This window comes from Tiliqua scincoides, chromosome 1 (genome assembly GCF_035046505.1).
Source record: "Tiliqua scincoides isolate rTilSci1 chromosome 1, rTilSci1.hap2, whole genome shotgun sequence".
NCBI lineage: Eukaryota > Metazoa > Chordata > Lepidosauria > Squamata > Scincidae > Tiliqua > Tiliqua scincoides.
Genome location: NC_089821.1, coordinates 237972273 through 237991807, shown reverse-complemented (window position 1 = coordinate 237991807; position 19535 = coordinate 237972273). Strand labels below are relative to the sequence as shown.

Here is a 19535-nt window from a genome sequence, read left to right as displayed (position 1 = left end):
CCCTTTAGTGTGAAAAATTACTATTTCCAGTTTTCGGGGAAAACCAGAAGTGACATTTTTATGCCTTTAAATGGCATTAGGAGGGCCAGGAACCAGAAGTGACATTTTTATGCCTTTAAATGGCATTAGGAGGGCCAGGGAAGCTACAGAGGGTGGATGCTCACAGCATGGCCTTGCGGGTTTCAGAAGCACAGTTACAATCCCCTTTGGAGGGCTTAAGGAGCCCAAAACTGTTGATTTCCTTATCTATCGTTTTTTGTATCCAAGGGGGGGGGGTCTGAGAATCGATCCCCAAAGATACTGAGGCCCCAACTGTACCTTAGAAAGGATTTTGGAGGTCATATACACGAAACACTTTGAGGACTTAGAAAGCAAGCAAAAAGGAAGAGGGGTTGCATATGTATCACTCACCCTCCCTGAGGCACTGCCTGTATTTAAAATTTAAAAAAAAAAAAATCTGCAGCAGTCTGTGTTGCTGCTGGTGGTCTAACTCAGGGGTCTCCAAACTTTTTGGCCAGAGGACTGCATCAAATAACTGGCAAGGTGTGGAGGGCCGGAAAAAAAATTTACATATAAAATTTAAATAAATAAATTTGAGATGGAACTTAGATAAGTGAATAAATGAATGAATGGGCTCATTCATTCAACCTCTCTGGCCCTCAGAACACCCTCCAGACACAATTAGAGCACAGTTCTGGTCATGTTCAGCTGAGTGGGCCAGAGGCTTTCAGGAGACAAGAGGTTGGCCGCGGGCCGGAAAAGGGTTGGCTGCGGACCGCATCTGGCCTCCGGGCCGGGGTTTGGAGACCCCTGGTCTAACTGATCCTGATCGAGGCAACTACCCTATCCCCAGACAGCCTGCAAGAACAGTGAGTACACACATAGATTTCTCATCATGGATATCATTTTTATATTGCAAATACTAGTTTCTGTCCTTCCCAATTCTGTGCTTTCTCTTAATGTAGTAATAATGAAAGACTCATGCCCCTCCCTGGTTCTGATAAGATCATTGCTGCTACTGGCTGTTCTCAAGAGGGAAGCAATTTTCACTGTGCTTTTCAGGTAAACTCATGAATGCTCTGCCACTACTTTCACTAACATGATGTGAACTGATAATCTCTCCCTTCCCCCAACAAACCCATCTACCTGCTTAAAAGCATGTGAATCGTTCATGAATTCCAGGAAAAAAGGGTAAATGAGTCAGGGCACAATCTATTGTACTCAATGGGACTTACTCCCAGGAAAGTGTGGATAGGACTGCAGTCTAAGAGCCCATTCCTGAGCTTCCATGGTGCGCAGCTGCAGCAGCACTGAAAACAGCTGCTGCTGCATCCTGCACACCCACGGCAGCCACGGGCAGCACCTTGGGAGAAGAAGACTTTGTGTCAGGTAAGAGCCTTTGGTGAGGTAAGAGCTTTCATGTCAGACGCCAAACCTGATGCGAAGGCTCTGAATTCGGTGGAGCATCGTTCCACCAGACCTGCCTCCCTCCCCGCTCCCTCCCCTGTCATGCCTCCCCCCACCCTCCTCCCCACTGATCGCCAGTCCATGCACTTCCCGGCACTAGCCCAGCACTGGGGCTCGCCCGGCATTAGGACTCGCAAATGTGCCTTACAGCACATTTGTGACAGTAAGCCGGTGCATTAGGCTCAGGATCAGGCTCTTAGTCAGTCAGTCTGAGAGAGAAGGGAATGGGGCAAGTTAAATCCTTGTACTGAAAGCATATGCTAAGGTAAGTGGTTGCATATTTGAGGCACTGAACTCTTGAGGAATTTTATATGTTAAGCATTTATATACTTGCTGCCTCTTAAACTTGATTAAGGCAACTTTCTATTTATTCCTGTCCTTTTCTACAGGAAAAACAAGTGTGCAAAAACAAGTCAATTTGTCATAGAACATTAATTCTACCTCTAAACCGTCCAGTTACTATCATCATGTGGTGATGAGCGTAGGAAGAAAAGACCTCATAATAGTACTGGTATGAGAGGCTTCCTATTACTTGCAATGGTCTGTAAATATTTCTAATACAGCGGGGTGAACCATGCAAGGCAACAGAGAGTCTGTCATCTGTTGCCCTTAATGCTTAACATAGAGAGCCCACATAATATAATCTATAACTAATTGCCAGCTAGTAATTTCCCCTATATATAAACTTCAAGTTCTATTCTCAGATTTCATTGCAACTACCAGAAGAATGTTCCGGAATCTATGCACTTTTATTTTTCCATTAAGCATTTCTATTTATATGGCAAAGGTTTCAGGTGAAATATACTTGAATATCTAGAAATCGTGGGTTCAGTTCGGCAAGTGACTGGTTCCATGCGCTGGTGGCCACTGGATGCCCACCAGCACAAGTAAGTGTGCGCAGGGGGTGGGGGAGAGGCAGGGGGTGGGCGGAACAGGGCAGCAACAGGGAAGAGGGCAGATTGGAATTGGGAAGGGGGCAGGGTCAGCAGCAACAGCGTCTGACAAATCTTAACTCCTTTCCTGGCCTTGATTCCCTGACCCAAGTCAACATGGATGTGTGGTAGCAATATCACTGGCGCAAGTCCAAGTAGTCTTGGGGGACTGGCATGGGCTTACCATGGGGCAAGGGAACAAATCTTCCCTTACCCCAAGGAAGACTCTGGAGGCCAAAACTCTCCCATGGGATACAGCAGACACTGGCATCCCTGCACTGCTGCACAGGGAATTAGTTAGGATTTGGCTGCTTGACCACAATCCTATACAAATTGACCTGGGAGTAAGGCCCATTGAACTCATTGAGTAGCCATGTACAGGATTGCCTTGTAAATGTTTTAAGGCAATCATTGATGATATAGACATCTTGTTGTGACCTGAATGCATATTTAACTACGTAGTCAGTGTGAGAGCAATTGAAGACACCAATTATACAACATTTTCTTCTTTGACAGCTGCCCCAATTTTTCTCCATCTCAAAATAACCATTAGAGTTTATTACATTTCAGTTATACTCACACTGAAAATGTGATGAAAGTTGATCCTGGCCCATTCTTAAAGGTAGTGAGCTCTCCGTGGATTGTTCTCCTGAAATCACTTTCTTCGTTGGATAGTACTTGGGTTTGATCACATATTCCTGTGTTTGGCCATGATGCATATTCATCATCAAAGTCTGGGAAGAAAGGGGTATCATTCTGTTTGAAGGAGAACAGAAACGGATTACAAATTAACTGGAAATGGCACCAAAGCCATTAACAAACAATAATACTCTTATAATGGCAATAACTTTCTATATATGACTTTTATAATGACTGATTCCTGTAATGACTGACTCACAGCACAACTATATAAATCAACTGGGACAAAACCCACCTGAAGAACCCTGCATATGTATTGCTGGGGTCAAAACAGAAGATGCCAGCAATTGATCACTGATCCAGGGCAGTAGAACCTAGTGGTTAACATGGTCACTCCCTTCCCATTCTCTTCTCTTCCCTGTTTGAACACACAGCTTTCTGGCAAAAAGCCTTGGTAGACTGAATCCAGTGACAGTAACCCAGGCAATCAGGCTAGCCAGGGGATACACAGATATAAGCTAATTATCTATGGATTTTTCCCCCCACCCTAAGTTTTATCTCAATGTGATGAGAAGAGCCCTTTAAATTAAAGGAAAAAGTCATTTAACAATAGCCTCATTAATGCAAGAGGGCAGCAGACTGGCAATCCATCAATCATTCTCTCTCCAGGCACTTAGAACAGCTACACTCCAAGGCAAGGGAAGCTTTTTTTCCCCCTGAGCATGTCAAAGAAAGATAATCACTTTGCATTGGTGAAGGGTGGGGTTGCTGTCTCAGAGTGAAGCCTTTCTAAGAGCCCAGAGAGAGACTGATTGATGGATTGCCTACTTAATGACTCTGTCTTACATCACAAAGGTTAGCAAGGCTGTTTTTAAATCACCTAGCAAAGGAACACTGTTTTTTAAATGGATTGCTTTAATGAGATTTTTGCCGGGGGGGGGGGGGGGCGCTCAAGAATACCCTCAAGAATAAAGCGACTCAACCTGTACTGAGTTTTAAGCCTGCTTCCACATAAGGAATAGACAAAATATACTTTGAAATACACCTAAAATATACATTCCATGGCATGCATGCCTTCCAGTTTTCTTTAATGCCAGGAACAGGATGCAAAACATACAGTACATTCTGATGTTTCTAAGCTCACAGAAAAGAGCAGGAAACTCCCAAGCACTTATGACTTTGCGCTGAGGCCTTGATCATCAGTGTCATCACATTGCACACTGTCTCAGCACCTCACAGTTCATTATACTCGAAGGTATTTTTTACGTGTAGTCTCTATACAATCAGAACATTATGTGAACTTGTTAAAAAAAAAAAAGGGTAATATCGGTGCTAGTTCAAAACCACTTAGTGTATGATGTAGTATACCAAAGGCTATCCATACCTTAAGCAAAGGTATGTCAGCCTCTGTTCCTCCCACACCCTGGATTTGAAAAAGGAAGAAGAGGTGTGAAAAGGAGGAGAGTGGTGGGTTAGAGTGTCAGAGATGCTCATCTCCCTCTTTTTTCCCCCAATCCAAGAAATGAGAGTAGGAGGAACAGTGATGTGAGTGCCCTCTGCCAATCTGCTGCTTGAGATGACTGCCTCAGTTGGCCCCTGCATGTCACTAATTTGAAATCATGAAAGTACTATATTGTAGTATGAGCCAAAATGTGCTCTTGATATGTAGAATTCTTGGATTGCTTTAAACAGTCATGACAGGCAGAACTGTAAAAAGCAACATTTGGCAAGAAAAATACTGTGTAGGCTAAATAAGCCAAACCCTAACTCCAGTCATTTTCTATAAATGTGTGCTATTTACAGTAAGTCTGATGCTTGGTTATGCAGTCAACGATGGCTGAAGGAAAGTGACTTTTCTCAAAGCAATCTTTAAATGACTTGCAAGAACAATTGTCTCTCATGCCCTAGAGCAGGAGTCTCCAAACTCTGGCCTGCAGTACGTCATAATAATCTTCGGTGCAGAAGCCTTACCGATCCAAGTCACAGCCTCCTTTGTTTGCGCCTGATGTCTGCAGCAACTTGCAATGGGCAACTGGTTCCCCCCAGAAATTGGGGCACAGAGCTTTCAGAGGTGACATGGAGTGGAAGCTCCCCCCAGTGTGAGTTGCCTCAGAAATCGAGTGCAAACAAAGGAGGATGCTGCGTGGAATGGTAAGGTTTCACCACCACCAAACCATGCCCAACATTATTAGTTTGGAGACCTATGTCTTAGAGTAGTGGTTCTGGGACCCATCACATCCTTTGGTATTTATAATCAGGCAGCAGCCTCTAGGGCTTCTAAAACATTTGAGAACCACTGCCCTAGATCAGGGGTGTCCAAAGTTTTGGCTGGAGGGCCACATCATCTCTCTGATCCTGTGTCGGGGGCCGGGGGGGAAGAATTAATTTACATTTAAAATTTGAATAAATTTGCATAAGTTTACATAAATGAATATATTAAAGATGAACTTATATGAACTAATGAAGGTCTTGCAATAGCTCAAGGCTGGCCTTTCCTTTGCTGCCTCTGCTGCATCACAGACATGAAACAACAAGCAGTGGAGGGAGCCCTCATCCCACTGCTCACGTGAGAGGTCAAACAGTCTCCCTCACGCTGAGAGCAGTTGCATCAGGCCAGTGCAGGCTCCAACAAATCTCCAGAGGGCCAGAGGCTCATTGGAGACTGGGGGCCCCCTAAGGGCCGCATTGAGAAACCTTGAGGGCCACATGTGACCCCAGGGCCGGGGTTTGGGCACCCCTGCCCTAGATGATTTTCTGTTGTCTTTCTCAGAAAAAGTAAGAAATCAGGCAAGCAGACCAAATGTGTCCAAAATATTTGGGAATGATTTAACAATCTAAAATAATGTAATCAGAAATTCAGGCTTTTAAAATTAAAGTAAGCAAAGTATTTGCATTGCGTAATGCATTGCATTCATTTACTTTAGAGCATTTATGCCATCTTTCTGTCTAAATGTCACCAAAGGCAAAGTTAAATGTAATAAAACAAAGCAATTGTGTCTTCCTTAGAAGAAAACTTCCTATGCATTTTCTGGTCTGTTTTCTGGGTGCAGGTGTATTTTGAAATCAAGGATGGGAATACCTTGCCACAATTTAAATAAATTGCAAGCATAATAAATTCAGTCTGGTATTGTCACATACTGACAATCAGATTGTCATATGAACACCATATGAACACTTATGCTAACATTTTGCTGTCTACAGACGCTCCCTAGTTTTCTGGGCTGATGAAACAACCAGAGAAAGCAGAAAAGATATCTCAGGATTAATTCTATTCAAGACAGCCAAGAGCCCATTTTAGATACTACTGATCACGGTGGCAAAGAAAGTGTATTTTTCTGCCATCAATGCACCTATACAGAGTGGGCCAGCAAGCTAGTCTAGTCTTAAGCAGGGCTCTCCAGTGTCCACCCTCGCTTATCCCTCTCCCACATGAACAGAGCTTACTGTTCCATAGGGGAGGTGTCCACTGTTGCCGCCGAATGCCCCTCCATGTTTGCTCCACCCTGCCGCTTCCTCTTTCAGTGCCGCTTCAGGCTCTGCTCCAGGTTTTCCTGGATGACAAGGCAGGGTGAAGTGAACATGGGAGGCCAACAGCAACAATGGAAGCCTTCCCACCAGAACAGTAAGCTCCAGTTGCGCTGGAAAGGCTGTTTGCAGTAGGCAGCAGTTTCCAGTTTGGAGATGACTGGTCTTAATGAATATCCTCACCCTCTACTCACATGTACTGCACTATTAGAACAGGAATGGTACACTCTATTAGTTCCCCATTATACAGCATATTATGCTGCATCCAAGTTTCTATTTGATTTTGCTTTCTTATTCTCTCCAATTATACTTGCAAATCAGCACAGTAGGTGGGGTGCTACTGAAGCAAGATTCAAAGCAAAAAAAAAAAGATGTGAACAGTTGTGTATTGAATTTTTTTTTACAGTATTTTTGGTTTATGCAAACTTAACATGGCATTAATTATGTTTTTTTCTCTTTATATGTTCACCTTCTGTGACTTTCAGAGCAATTGTATCTTACGCTGGAACAGGCAGACCAGCATGTTTGCCACCCTCCTGGGTCAGCGTAAGGGTCTTGCACCAGCCTAATCATGAGTTAGTATTGAGCCCTTTGTTGTTGTTTTTCTCCTCTGTGGTGTAAGAGTCCTCAGGAGTTCTGATGAAGTGTATAACGTATAAACATTTCATGTAAATATTTTGTGGTGCTACACAGAACAACCAATGCGTAAACAGAGACATGCATGATGTAGAGATGCAATTTCTTGACCTTTCATCCTTTTCATCCTTGACCTTTCATCCTCTCATTCATCTCCTGATCCAATATGACAACAGTAGGATTGGTTAATTCAACCATGCAAAAAGGGTTATTCTTTGCCAATGAGGGCTAGTGGGTAAGAATGCTTATAAGAGAATACTGTCGGTCTGCATCTTACACAAGGGTAACATCCCGAGTTCAGAGCACAAAGTCAAGATTGTGTATAGTTAAAACTCCCTTAAAGTCAACAAATACATACTGTCTCTTTAAAAACGAAGAGCACAATACAAGTGACATGTGGGGACTGAGGGAACAGCAGCTTGCTCTGGAGCAGGGGTGTCCAAACATTTTGGCAGGAGGGCCACATCATCTCTCTGACACTAAGTTGGGGTCCGGGGAAAAAATAATTAATTTACATTTCAAATTTGAATAAATTTGCATAAATGAATAGATTAGATATGGAACTTATATGAATGGATGAAGGTCTTGCAGTAGCTCAAGGCCTATAAAAGGCCTTGCACAAAGCAAGGCCGACCTTTCCTTCACTGCCGCTTCTGCATCACAAACATGAAACAACAAGCAGTGGAGGGAGACCTCGTCCCACAGCTCACGCAAGAGGTCAAACAGTTGGCTATCACGCTGAGAAGAATTGCATCCGGCCAGTGTGGGCTCCATCAAGTCTCCAGAGGGCCAGAGGCTCATTGGAGGCCGGGGGCTCCCTGAGGGCTGGACTGGGAGTCCTCAAGGGCCGCAAGTGGCCCCAGGGCCAGGGTTTGGGCACCCCTGCTCTGGAGCAACAGAGTTAGTGGAATGGTGGGCAGAACTGCCTGCACTATGTAAACCAGGAGTATCAAACATAAGTGCCGCAGGCCAGAAGTAGCTCCCAGAAGCTCTTTATCCAACCCCTGATATGATTTGGCTGTCCTAGCGTCGCCCTTTCAGGAGCACCGCTACTACCAAGGTTATGGGAGGAAGAGACAGAAGGAGGTCACAGAAGGCAAGGTATACTATAGGGGAAGGGGTAGATCAAGAGGAATGAGAGAGGGAGACTCTGCAGAGGTGCTGGGAGAGCTCAATCATTAAGCGGGCCATCCTCTCAGCAGCGCCACTTCAGGCTATCATCTGCTTACTGATATCACTCCCTGCTTACTGATTTCACTTCCTGCCCTCTGCAGACGCCCCAAATGCTATTCAGCCCACCACAGCAAACATGTTTGACATCCATGATATAAACTGCTGTCTTCCTCGATCTTTTGGTGGGACGGCCGAGACATATACTTGAATTCACACAAGTCAGCTGCATATAAGACGCAAACCTGTACTGTGGATAAGGGAGCATGGCCAGTTATACAGAAAGAGTTACAATATGGATTGCAACACTGAAAGATTGCGGGAGGGAAAGTTGTCTATTTGAGTACCTCCTATCAGGGCCCATGAAAGGAGGGTAAATGGGGTAATTTGTACCTGGGCCCAGGATCAAAAAGGAGCCCAGGAGCCAAAGAAGGGGGCCCAGAAATTTCCTGGGATCTTATATTTTCCTATCTCACCTTGACTTGCTGCTCATGTGGGATGCTGGGTGTGCAACTGCTGCTGCTACCAAAAGCCATATTTGCAGGGCCAAGTAAAGTATGTGTGACACTCCTTAACAGTGTCAAATCTGGGAGGAAACTGGCCTGCTGCAGTAACTCTTTGGCTTGTGGATCCAATTTGAAGAAGTAAATAGGTGCTCAGGGACACAGCTGTGGGACAAGTTTTGGTGCACACAGGATACTTTCCATTCTAGCATGAGCCTAAATATGATACTAATTTTCTGTAATTATTTTCTATATTTAAAAGATTTCAGAATGATTTAGGAAAGAATGATTTAGGAATGATTTGGTTTTCCATATTACTGTGTCCAGCTGTTGATGCTGCACGGGAAGGTAGATATAGTAATATGGAAAACCAAACACTAGTAGACCTGGGCTCTGCATAGGGTTCCAAAAATTTTTCAGGTTGTCACCACCCTCCCACTACCCTGTTTTACACCCTCCCTGCCTTTGTTCTGCTTACCCTTGTCATGACCTGCCCTGCTCTGTTTGATTCCCTCCCCCATGGGGAGGGGCCCAAAACTTTGTACCTCCTGAAAAAATTCCTCTCAGAGGCTCTGCCTCCAAGCCTGCACACCACTGTGTACTTCTATAAGCAAGCACAATACAGAAACCACATCTAGGCTGAAGGAACTTCTGTGATCTCAGAGGAACAGATATTTTCATTTGCCAGCCTCCTGAGACTGTGTCATGTATTCCCGGCTTAAAACATATGGTTATACAAACTTGGGACAGATGGAAGTATTTGACAAGCTAAGAATGTATTTTCGGAACTGAGCCTCAGTGCTTGCTGCATGTCAAACTGCTTTGGGTGCCTTTAGATCTGTAAAGCATTCAAACACTGCAATCACTTTTATCCTACCTAGGGAGGAAAGGGGTACATATTTTTGCCATTTCTCATTTCTGAAAGCCAAATTCATAACCCTGAAATGCAAACCTAACCAAAGAGCACTGTATTCCTGACTTTAGTCCATGATCAACAAGGATAAAGTACATGAAAAGGAATCTTGCCTTTCTGTTGTAAAACTAGGTGTAACTTCAGTCCAATGTCAGCCAGCTTGCAAAAAGCAACTATGAGACTATTTCTGATACATGCCTGAACCAATGATGGCTGGAAAAACTTGGCATTCTTATTCCAAAACCACTTTGCCTATATTTTCTTAAGTGCTCTGGACCCAAAGCCCAGACTGCATACCAGAGGTCTAGGAATAGGTTGTTTTCTTATTTGCAGTAGGTAAATTTAAAGTCTGTAAGTCATTCCTCTGGCTTTTAAGGAAATCTCTAGTTTCTTCCAAAAAATGTACTTTGTTCTTCCTTTTTCCTTTGCTAGAAACCTTGCATTCAATGAAAACTGTGAAGACCATGAGGCAGATATTTTAAAACGACTTTTGAAATTTTCCACTTGGAAAACTGCTATAACTTTTTATGCCTCTCTACATGTTGAACTATTGGAAAAGTCATACGTAAACATTGTCCGGATTCAAAAGAACCGTAGATCCAAATCCTCATGATCTAGCCAGCTGCGGATGTGTATTTCTCAAGCAGCATGCACACACTTGTGCCTGCACACACGCACACACTTCAAATGTCACATGGCAAGCTTTTTTAGAAACTGAGAAAATTTTCAAAAACAGTTCGTATAGAATGAAGGTCTTAAAGGGGGGAGAACTTTAAACATTCTACAGGGTGCACTCATCTTCAAACTGTAAATAAGTTTTTCATATGTAATGGTGTTGTGTTTTTTTTGCACACAAAACATATGGTGTGTGGCCTTAAACTTTATGTCCCTGGCTTTGTGCCACAAAGGCAAGAAGGTAATGTAGCTCGAATGGTACTCCACATGGCACAAGGACTTTCTGCTTATTCTTGAAACTGAATCCCACCATCAAAACAAGTTAAAACTATATAAATAAGAAGAAAAGGCTACAAGGTGTTTGAAATTACATCCTTAGGGCTACGTTTGAGAATCTTCTTCTCATATTCTTTTGATTTTCACACTTCATTATCGAATGTCTGCTACAGCTCTCTTTTGTTCCTCCCACACTTAATGACTTCAAAGCAGTACATGCTTGAACTCCCAAGTAAATTAGCTTTGTTTAAATTATCATCTTAAGCACCAGGTTACTGCTCATCAAACAAGGAAAAAACTCACATGGAATGAACTCATAATACAACATGTAACGCAAAGTATTACTTCTGAGCAAAGAAGAGAAATAAATTAAAGCAAAAACACAAGAACTAATAGTCTGGTGACAAAGCTGTGCCCTGTTATGATTACACATATGGTTTTACTTTAAACACAAGCACAAACAAAAATTCTGATTTAACATTTTCTTTCAATTCCAAGATTATTACGTATTACTTACAAAATAATGTCAACACTGACATTACTTCCAATAATGAAATAAATAAACTGTACCGTGTAGTTCAACAATCTTAACTGTTTGGTTCACATTAATTAAACCACTGATTATATTTTAAAGTAAATTAAATAACAGAAGTTCAATCTCTGACAGTGACTATTAGGCCACTGATATAGAGGAGGTATGCCTCTTCAGTGGCTTAACCACTAGAGCAGGGGTCGGCAACCTTAAACATTCAAAGAGCCATTTGGACCCGTTTTCCGGAGAAAAAATCTCGGGAGCCACAAAACCCTTTGGACATCTAAAATGAAGATAACACTGCATATATAGTTTTTTTTACCTTTATGATCTGCTGCAAGCTCCCCTTCCTGTGCTAACCAGACAATATACTTATTGACAAGATAGATATATCTTGACTGAGGGCCTTTCTATCTAACTTTCAAGCACTGATGCAGCCCAGACTTAAGGAAACAAATGTTCCCATACCTTGAGGAGGCCTCTGTGACTGACTCCCCACTACAAGATGCAGTGCATGCCCCATTAGAATGGCTGCACCGACACTGGAAAACTGGATAGGATTGGGCCCTGAGACAGCACTCTGAGGCACACACAGGGTGACCAGATGTCATAATAAAAGACGACAAGTCACCCCAAAATGTAGGATATTGAAGAAAAATGTAGGACCACAAAATAAAAGCTAAAAACACTCATCTATATTGATTATATATTGATCAATATATAGATTATATATTTATTATATATTGTATTATTGATCTCATGTGCCTAATTTAAAATTACTTATTATTGAATTTAAAACTGTATTACATATAATTTATTAATTACAAGAGGGGATGCGTTGCCTGCTCACAGGGAAAAGCAGGATATTTAAGTTCTTTTCCAGGACATGGGGCTAAAAAATAGGACATGTCCTGGAAAAAGAGGACCTCTGGTCACCCTGGGCACACACTGGGATGGTGCATGCTAAGACGGCACCCCTGAATTTAGCACTCTTCATTTTCCCCAGGTCAACCCCCATCTTTCTTGCTCCTGAAAGAGCACCCCTTTCTAAGGCTCCCACAGCCCCATCTCTGCCCTCCTGCTCCCCATGGCACCCCAGAAAAGCAAGGTAAAGACGGAGTTACACAGGCAGCCCTTCCACAGCCTCCCTCTTCCCCACCCACCCACCCTTGCAAAGTCAACACTCTCCCCCTCTCCCACTGCTCTGCCTCACCTATTGCCCTACAAGACAAAAGTGAGGTCATCCCCATTGCCTCACTGTGCCAAGCCCCACCCCACAGCTGTGTGCACGGGAGATGCCCACAAGGGGACTGCAGGCGCCTTCTGCCCTCTCCTGGGAGCTGCCCCTGCCTTCCCCCACCCAGGCAGCCCTGCCTGGGCTCCCCCTTCTGCCTCTGCGCCCCCCACCGACCCCCCACTGGAAGCCCACCCACCTGGCGCCCCCAACCCTTGCCAGCCACACTCAGGGTGGCAGGAAGCCAGGAGGGGAGCCTGGCTGCTCTTAGCCACACTCACCATATACACGAGGTAGAGGGCGCACAGTGCATTACGGGAGCAGGCGAAGCCCCAGCACACCATCTTCCCAGGCAGGAGCGGCCAAGCCCCCCTTTCCCTCCCCCGCAGCACAAAACAATCTCCCGCTCCCCCCAAGGGGAAAGCAGCAGCAGCCCGTCCTGTACAAAACAATCTCCCCCTCCGCCGAAGGGGAAAGCAGTATCCTGCCCCTTTAAATCCCAGCCTGCAGGAGCCAGAGCAGCAGCCGCCCGTCCTGCCCCTTTAAATCCCAGCCTGCAGGAGCCAGAGCAGATGGCTGAAAGAGCCGCATGTGGCTCTAAAAACACAGGTTGCCGATCCCAGCACTAGAGAGTCAGCGCAATAACGCACCACAACACACCATGTAAGCAGTCTCTCCCACTCACCGTCAGAGCCAATCCAGGTAGCGATGGCAATGCGCAGGAGTATACCACTGAATACCAGTTGCTGAGAAACAACAGTGGGGGAGACCTAATGTTGCCAAGCCCTGCTTGTTGCCTTCCTAGAGCCATCTATTTGACCATATTAGAAAGTACGGTGCTGGGTTCCATAGGTCATTTGGCCTTCTCAAGTTGGTTCTTAAAATATTATCCAATCACAGTGCCAGGAAGAAAAAAGTCCCAAAGAGCTTGCAGTTGTTCCATGGCGTTACTAATGATTGTGTAGCCCGATGCAAACTAATGCCCCAAAGTGATGTCACAACCAGAAGTGACGTCACACACCTGGGCTTTTAAAAAGTGAGAACTGAGGAAAACCCACTTCCTCCTCCCAGCAGCTCACCACCCACTTGCTTTGCCGCCTCTCCCCAGTCAGTGGCATAGCTAAGGCATCTATTTGCTATCTGGGGTCAAAGAATATTTGACCCCTCCACGACAAAATCAAATATAATTAAGTAAATATATAAAAAGTGTGCGCCTTATTGGTTAGAAACACTGCATTGGGGTGAAGAGGGACGGTTATTCTCCACCTGCTAAAAATAAGAGGAGCAGCACTTGAAAAAACTTACACACTTAGCAGGGGGAAACTGTATTATGTATACATAAATGAGAACTAACTCATCTTAACACTTTATTGGTTCCATGCTGTATCATAACAACATCTCATTAACTCTCAGAACAATCAGTCTCATAGGACAGTTTTGAGTTAAAGAAATCCAATTTTCCATAAGAAATGCCACTGTTCCATAAGACAGCTGTATTTTCATTTTCTGGTTAACTGGCCATAACATTTTATGGAATACCAAATGTGGTCTATTTCATTGCATTCTCATTAAATTACCTTTCAAATATATAACACGATGGCATTATTTGTACACACCAAGGTTTTCACAATTTTGGCCACTAGTGTCAAGCTCAGCTTATTGCCCCCCCAAAGCTTGTTGCCTGGTGCACCCTGCACCCTCTTAGCTACACCATTGCAAGTGCCCAATAGGATTTTTTAACACAATTCAAACAGCAAGACCATGCATCATGTCATAAATTGCTTTTGAAGCCTCCTTACATTTTAGAACTCTTTGCCACATGAAATATGAGGAGCTGCCATTCAAGAAATGCAAAATCCATGCAAGATTCATACCTCTAGGCCACAGTGCTGGTTAAAAGTTACCTTAAACACTGGCCTAAGTTATCTGAATGAGCAAACAAGATCTACAATGACCTAAAGAAACAGGTCTGCTTTATGAAGGAAAAAATTTTTTTGAGCCACTTCTCCCCAATGTTGCATATACACAACAGGGATCAAATGTGTACACCTGTGGGTTGGACAGAAATGGGTTTTTAAAAGGAGCCTGACAAAACCTGTATTCTAGTATTAGATAAAACAATTTTCTTCTTGTAATAATTTGTTCCAATATTATATAGTACTGCACAAAAACAAGCAAATATGGAAACAGTAACATGTCAGCAACTTTAAGAACTCTTCTTTATTTTCCTACTGATCACTACAAATTCAGAACAATAATGTTGTCACAGTTATCAGTTACACAGAAACAGCTTGACTTCACTGAACTGAGAATGTAGGTCAACATTACAGATTTCAGTGCCTTTTGAATGTAAGAAGAACTGCAACCCAAACACCATGCTGAGTAATGAAAATGAAACAGTATAATTCATACTCAAAATATACATAAGAGAGAACGAGTAACTTAAATGGAATAGGTTACTTATCAGCAAAGTTGGGGGGAAAACCAAGCCACTTGCATTTCTACATATGGATTTCAGCAGCCAACCACATCCTAAATAAGCCCCAAAGCAGCAAGTTTTAAAAGCCCCTTTTTGTGACATTCTGATCAGTATAAATAAATCTGAGGGGGAAATATGGTTTTTTCCAGTACAGACAAAAGTACGCACAAAGAAATTTATGCACATCATTACTTGTAAAATTCAGCATTGGCATATTTTTTCACAGATATACGAAGTATACCACGAATTGAAGCTGATGTGCTTGCCTAAGTTCTTGTTTGGGGAAAAAGCTGCATATAAATGTTTGATGCCTGTGTCCAGTCAGAGCTTTCCCAAAAGTAGCAAAATGTTTAAAAAAAATTCCACTGTGCAATCCTGTGGGATGAGTTAGCTGTCCATTTTCAAAAGGTTCAGAGAGGCACATTCCTTCTGTGTAACACAGTAATATCTCTGATAGCATGGAAAATTCATTCCCTGAAAGTCAAGCACTGTGTGCTACAAAAGACATTGTTGACAATGAGGCAACGAACTGCCATGAATTGGCCCCATACTACCCACAATGCACTTCTCTCATTGTCTAGAATAGCTGTCAATCACAAAGAGCGCTGCAGTGAAACAGTGCTGCAGGAAGTGGCATTATCAGAAGTACAGCATTACTGTACATTCAACACGGCTGTCTTCTGGTGCTTAGGTGAGGATCTTCGAATGCGGATAACACCCTGCACTAAATTCTGAACACCATGAGTCACTTTGCTTGGCCCTCTCTCTAATTAAACTTCTCCCCAACTCTTACAATAATACCATTCCAGCCTCCATCATGGCTCAATTCTATATTCAGCACAACACAGTGAATGCTAGGCCTAAGTTGCTGATAGGCTCTCACTCACACATGCCTTAACCAATCTTATACATATTGATACCTCCCCCTTGCCAAACTTTCTGTCTAAAGGTGACAAATTACATATTCATTTGAAGAAGTATTTCTATGCTGTCTTTCTTCACCAGCAGAGGGTTCCAAGACAGCTCTCAAAAGCAACAAAACAATAAAACCAAATTAACAATACATAACATAGGACATAAGAAAGGTGGTCTGTAAATCTTTTAAATAAAAAACTACAGAAATCAGTAGCCAGCTTAAACCAAAGCAGCAGTACACACCAAGTTTATCCCAAATGCTTGGCAGAACAGGAACACGTTCATGTTCTTGCGATGAACAGACAAACTAAACATTGTGTGGGCAACCTCTAGTTGGGAATTCCACAAAGCGGTGCCACAACAGAGAAGGCCCTCACACATGTTATTGCTGAACATGGTTCCATAAATGAAACCACATACTGGAGAGTCCCTCCAGATGATCTCAGGTAACAGGCAGATTTATATGTCAGAAAAAGGATAGAGATATGTATAATAAAAATAATAATAAAACTTCTCTGCCACAGCATATTATACTTACTGATTTGTAAACTGTCTCTCTGCCAAAGCACTCAAGGCAGTTTACACTATAAAGGAATGGCCTGCAACTGAGGAGACACAATAGTTCAAAAAAGAACTAAGAGAGAAGAAAATAAGCAAATTCAATGTCAATTTTTTAATACTGTTACATAATGAACTTACATAATGGCTAAGTGGAAAAACGGCTGGTGGCAGTACAGAATCTTTGTTCCTTTTCTTTGTTCCTGGGTTGCTCCTGAACAAAAGTACAGGAAACAAAGGAGGAAAATCCCTTCCATCTGTTGCTGCAATGGAATTCTTGCTTTCTACAGACTGTTGCTCCAGACTTAGCATTCCCCTTGTGGTTAATTCTGGCCCCAACCAAAAACAGAGGTCTTTTTACCTCCCACAAAATTTCTCTCTTCCCTGCCCCAACAAGGATTAGAGATTGTAAATCTCACCATGTTTAGACACTGGCATTTCTTTCACCTCTAAGCTAGTGACTATGTTGCAACGTTTGCTTGCCTGGTGCCCAATTTAGGATATACTTTCTAAAAGTACTAAGCACATGATAATTACTATAAAAACTGAATGACACACCCTCAAAATTGTGTTACAAACAAGGGGCATAAATTCCACAAGAACGTGTTAGCATTTGGAAAGGGTTGTGTTTGTGCCAGATTTTCTTAACTGAGGCAGTGACCCAGATAGCTTCAATGGCACCTCAACAGACAGAATTTAATGTTGTCTTCTCAGGGAATGAGTACTGCATCAGGCTACCATTTACATAATATAATAATATATAATATACAGTATTTATATACCGCCTTTCTTGGTCTTTATTCAAGACTTTATTCAAGGCGGTTTACACAGGCAGGCTTATTAAATCCACGCAGGGATTTTTACAAATTGAAAGAAGGTTCTCTCTTTCAAGAACCACCACATTCAAGATGTTACACTCCGATCTGGTTTTAACATTCTGGCCTCCATCCTCCCACGCTCCGAGCAGATGGAACAGCTCAGCTGCAGCTTGCCGGCTGCTTCAAGGTCGCACGGTGCCGGTGGCCTCGAACTGGCGACCTTGTGGATGTTAATCTTCAGGCAAATGGAGGCTCTACCCTCTAGACCAGACCTCCTGCCCTTACATAGTAGTAAGACCTTGCAATACGCAAGGCAGGATGGGTTAGAGTTAGGTTGGCAACCTTCAGTCTCGAAAGACTATGGTATAAGCCTACAGCACCCGGTATTCCCAGGCGGTCTCCCATCCAAGTACTAACCAGGCCTGACCCTGCTTAGCTTCCGAGATCAGACGAGATCGGGCATGTGCAGGGTAACAGTGCCACACAGATAATTAACAGAGTCCCCCAATCTAGGACCATGTGTAATTCTTTGGACACAGTAGAGACTATAATCTACTGGTATTGCTGTACAGTGACAAACAGGCATATAAAAATATTGCAATGCAATATTGTAGTACAGGAAAACAACCACATCCAAGCCAAAACCAGGAATCTTCTACTGTTTTAGTCTTATTTTATTACTATCTAACTCCAGAATATCCACTGATATTCCATGGCATGGAAATGTCAATGGATTCTGAGAGATTACAATGGGTCATCCAAGTATTTAGTAATGCTGCAAATCTAGTGAACACTTCGGAGTACTGGGAAAACCAGATCACATAAACTGTCTAAATCTTCACCATGTATAGTCTTCAAAAAGGTTTCAACAGCATCTGCATATAAAATACACTTCAATAATTATAACTTTGCCATCTCAACCCTGACTATATTTATGAGTAAAAACAAACCTCAGCAAATGTTCTTAAAATAAACTAGGCATAATCCAGCCAAATTAAGCACTCTGAAGTTCCGTGAGTTTCAATGCAAGAAACTTAAGTACATGCATAACTTTTTCCAACAACGTAAATGGTGATTAAATTGCAGAAATGAAGGGCTGAATCCCATCCAGCTTTCCAGCACCAATGCAGCCATACCAGTGGAAAATGCACTACATCCTGCAGTGAGGGGGAGCAGACACACAGGTCTCCTCAAGGTAAGGAAACATTTGGCCGTTACTTCAGAGTCAATGCCTCAATAAGTGGGTCTCAACTTGCAGACTTTTTGGGCACCCAACTTCCAGCTGGAATGGAAGTCATGAAATTCACACCTAAGTTTTCATAGCCAAACACATAATTGAGGGGACACACAGCTCCAGAATATAAATAGAGGTTTAGGTAACTGTGGCAGCTGGGTGTGAGATAGTATAAGATGAATGAATGCAGAGAAGGATGATTTTAAAGATCAATGAATAGAATAATTATGCAAGATAATATCTAATGCACTATTTGACATAACAAAAGAGGCACTGCCAACACACACAGCCATTAAAACAAATCCTAACACCCACCGCTATTCAACTGAATGCTCAATGAGGAGTCACTAGCATCACATGGCATTTAATCATGGCTATCTTTAGAACCAACGTCTCATGTACAAAAGGTGTTAAGCCTGGATTAGCATACAGGAGTGAAAAATGTTCCAAGTTTCATTTTCAACCTAATGCTTTGAGCCAAATCATCCTTCTGTACCTTCCTGCAGATCACTCCACAAATCATGCAACACCAGTCCTAAAGCCAACAAGAAGCTGCAGCCAAGTCTGCCTCCGTGTTGAATGTACCTGTGATAATACTTTAAAAAACAAAATGAGTTGTACCCTAAGAACTTCTTCCATTTGTGTAAGAAGACCTGTTCATGCGAAAAGGAAAGGCGACTGACCCACCAGAGCAGATCTTCAGGGGGCACAGCAGGCTGCAGGGGGAAGAGGAAAATCAGCAAAAACACCTCCACCCCCTTGCACTAACACGGCTTCTCTCACAGACAGAAAAAACTCTTAGGCTACAACCCACTGTGAGAAGGTTTCTACTACAAAAGTAGAAAAGGGCAAAATATACATTGAAAACTAGAATTTTATTTTTTTTCTAATGTCAAAATTTACAAGAGGGAGCAGAACACATAACTGTGTATTCATTGAGAGTTCAAGTTAATTCAATAAGCCAAAATGCTTCCCACAGTGATAAAAATGAAATGAATAGTGGTACTGTAACAAACTCCCAAACATCTC

At 42.8% G+C, this 19535-nt stretch overlaps 1 protein-coding gene and 1 pseudogene across 7 annotated transcripts in view; both read right to left on the bottom strand.

Annotated features, from left to right (window-relative positions):
* Window positions 1–19535, bottom strand: part of LTBP1 (latent transforming growth factor beta binding protein 1) — a 244734-nt gene that overhangs the window by 189317 nt on the left and 35882 nt on the right. For all 7 annotated transcript variants that reach the window (XM_066618199.1, XM_066618207.1, XM_066618215.1 and 4 more), the window contains exon 4: window positions 2980–3155. In XM_066618199.1, the coding sequence (XP_066474296.1) occupies window positions 2980–3155 (176 nt within the window). The remainder of the gene's footprint in view (window positions 1–2979; window positions 3156–19535) is intronic.
* Window positions 17641–17759, bottom strand: LOC136638166 (5S ribosomal RNA; annotated as a pseudogene).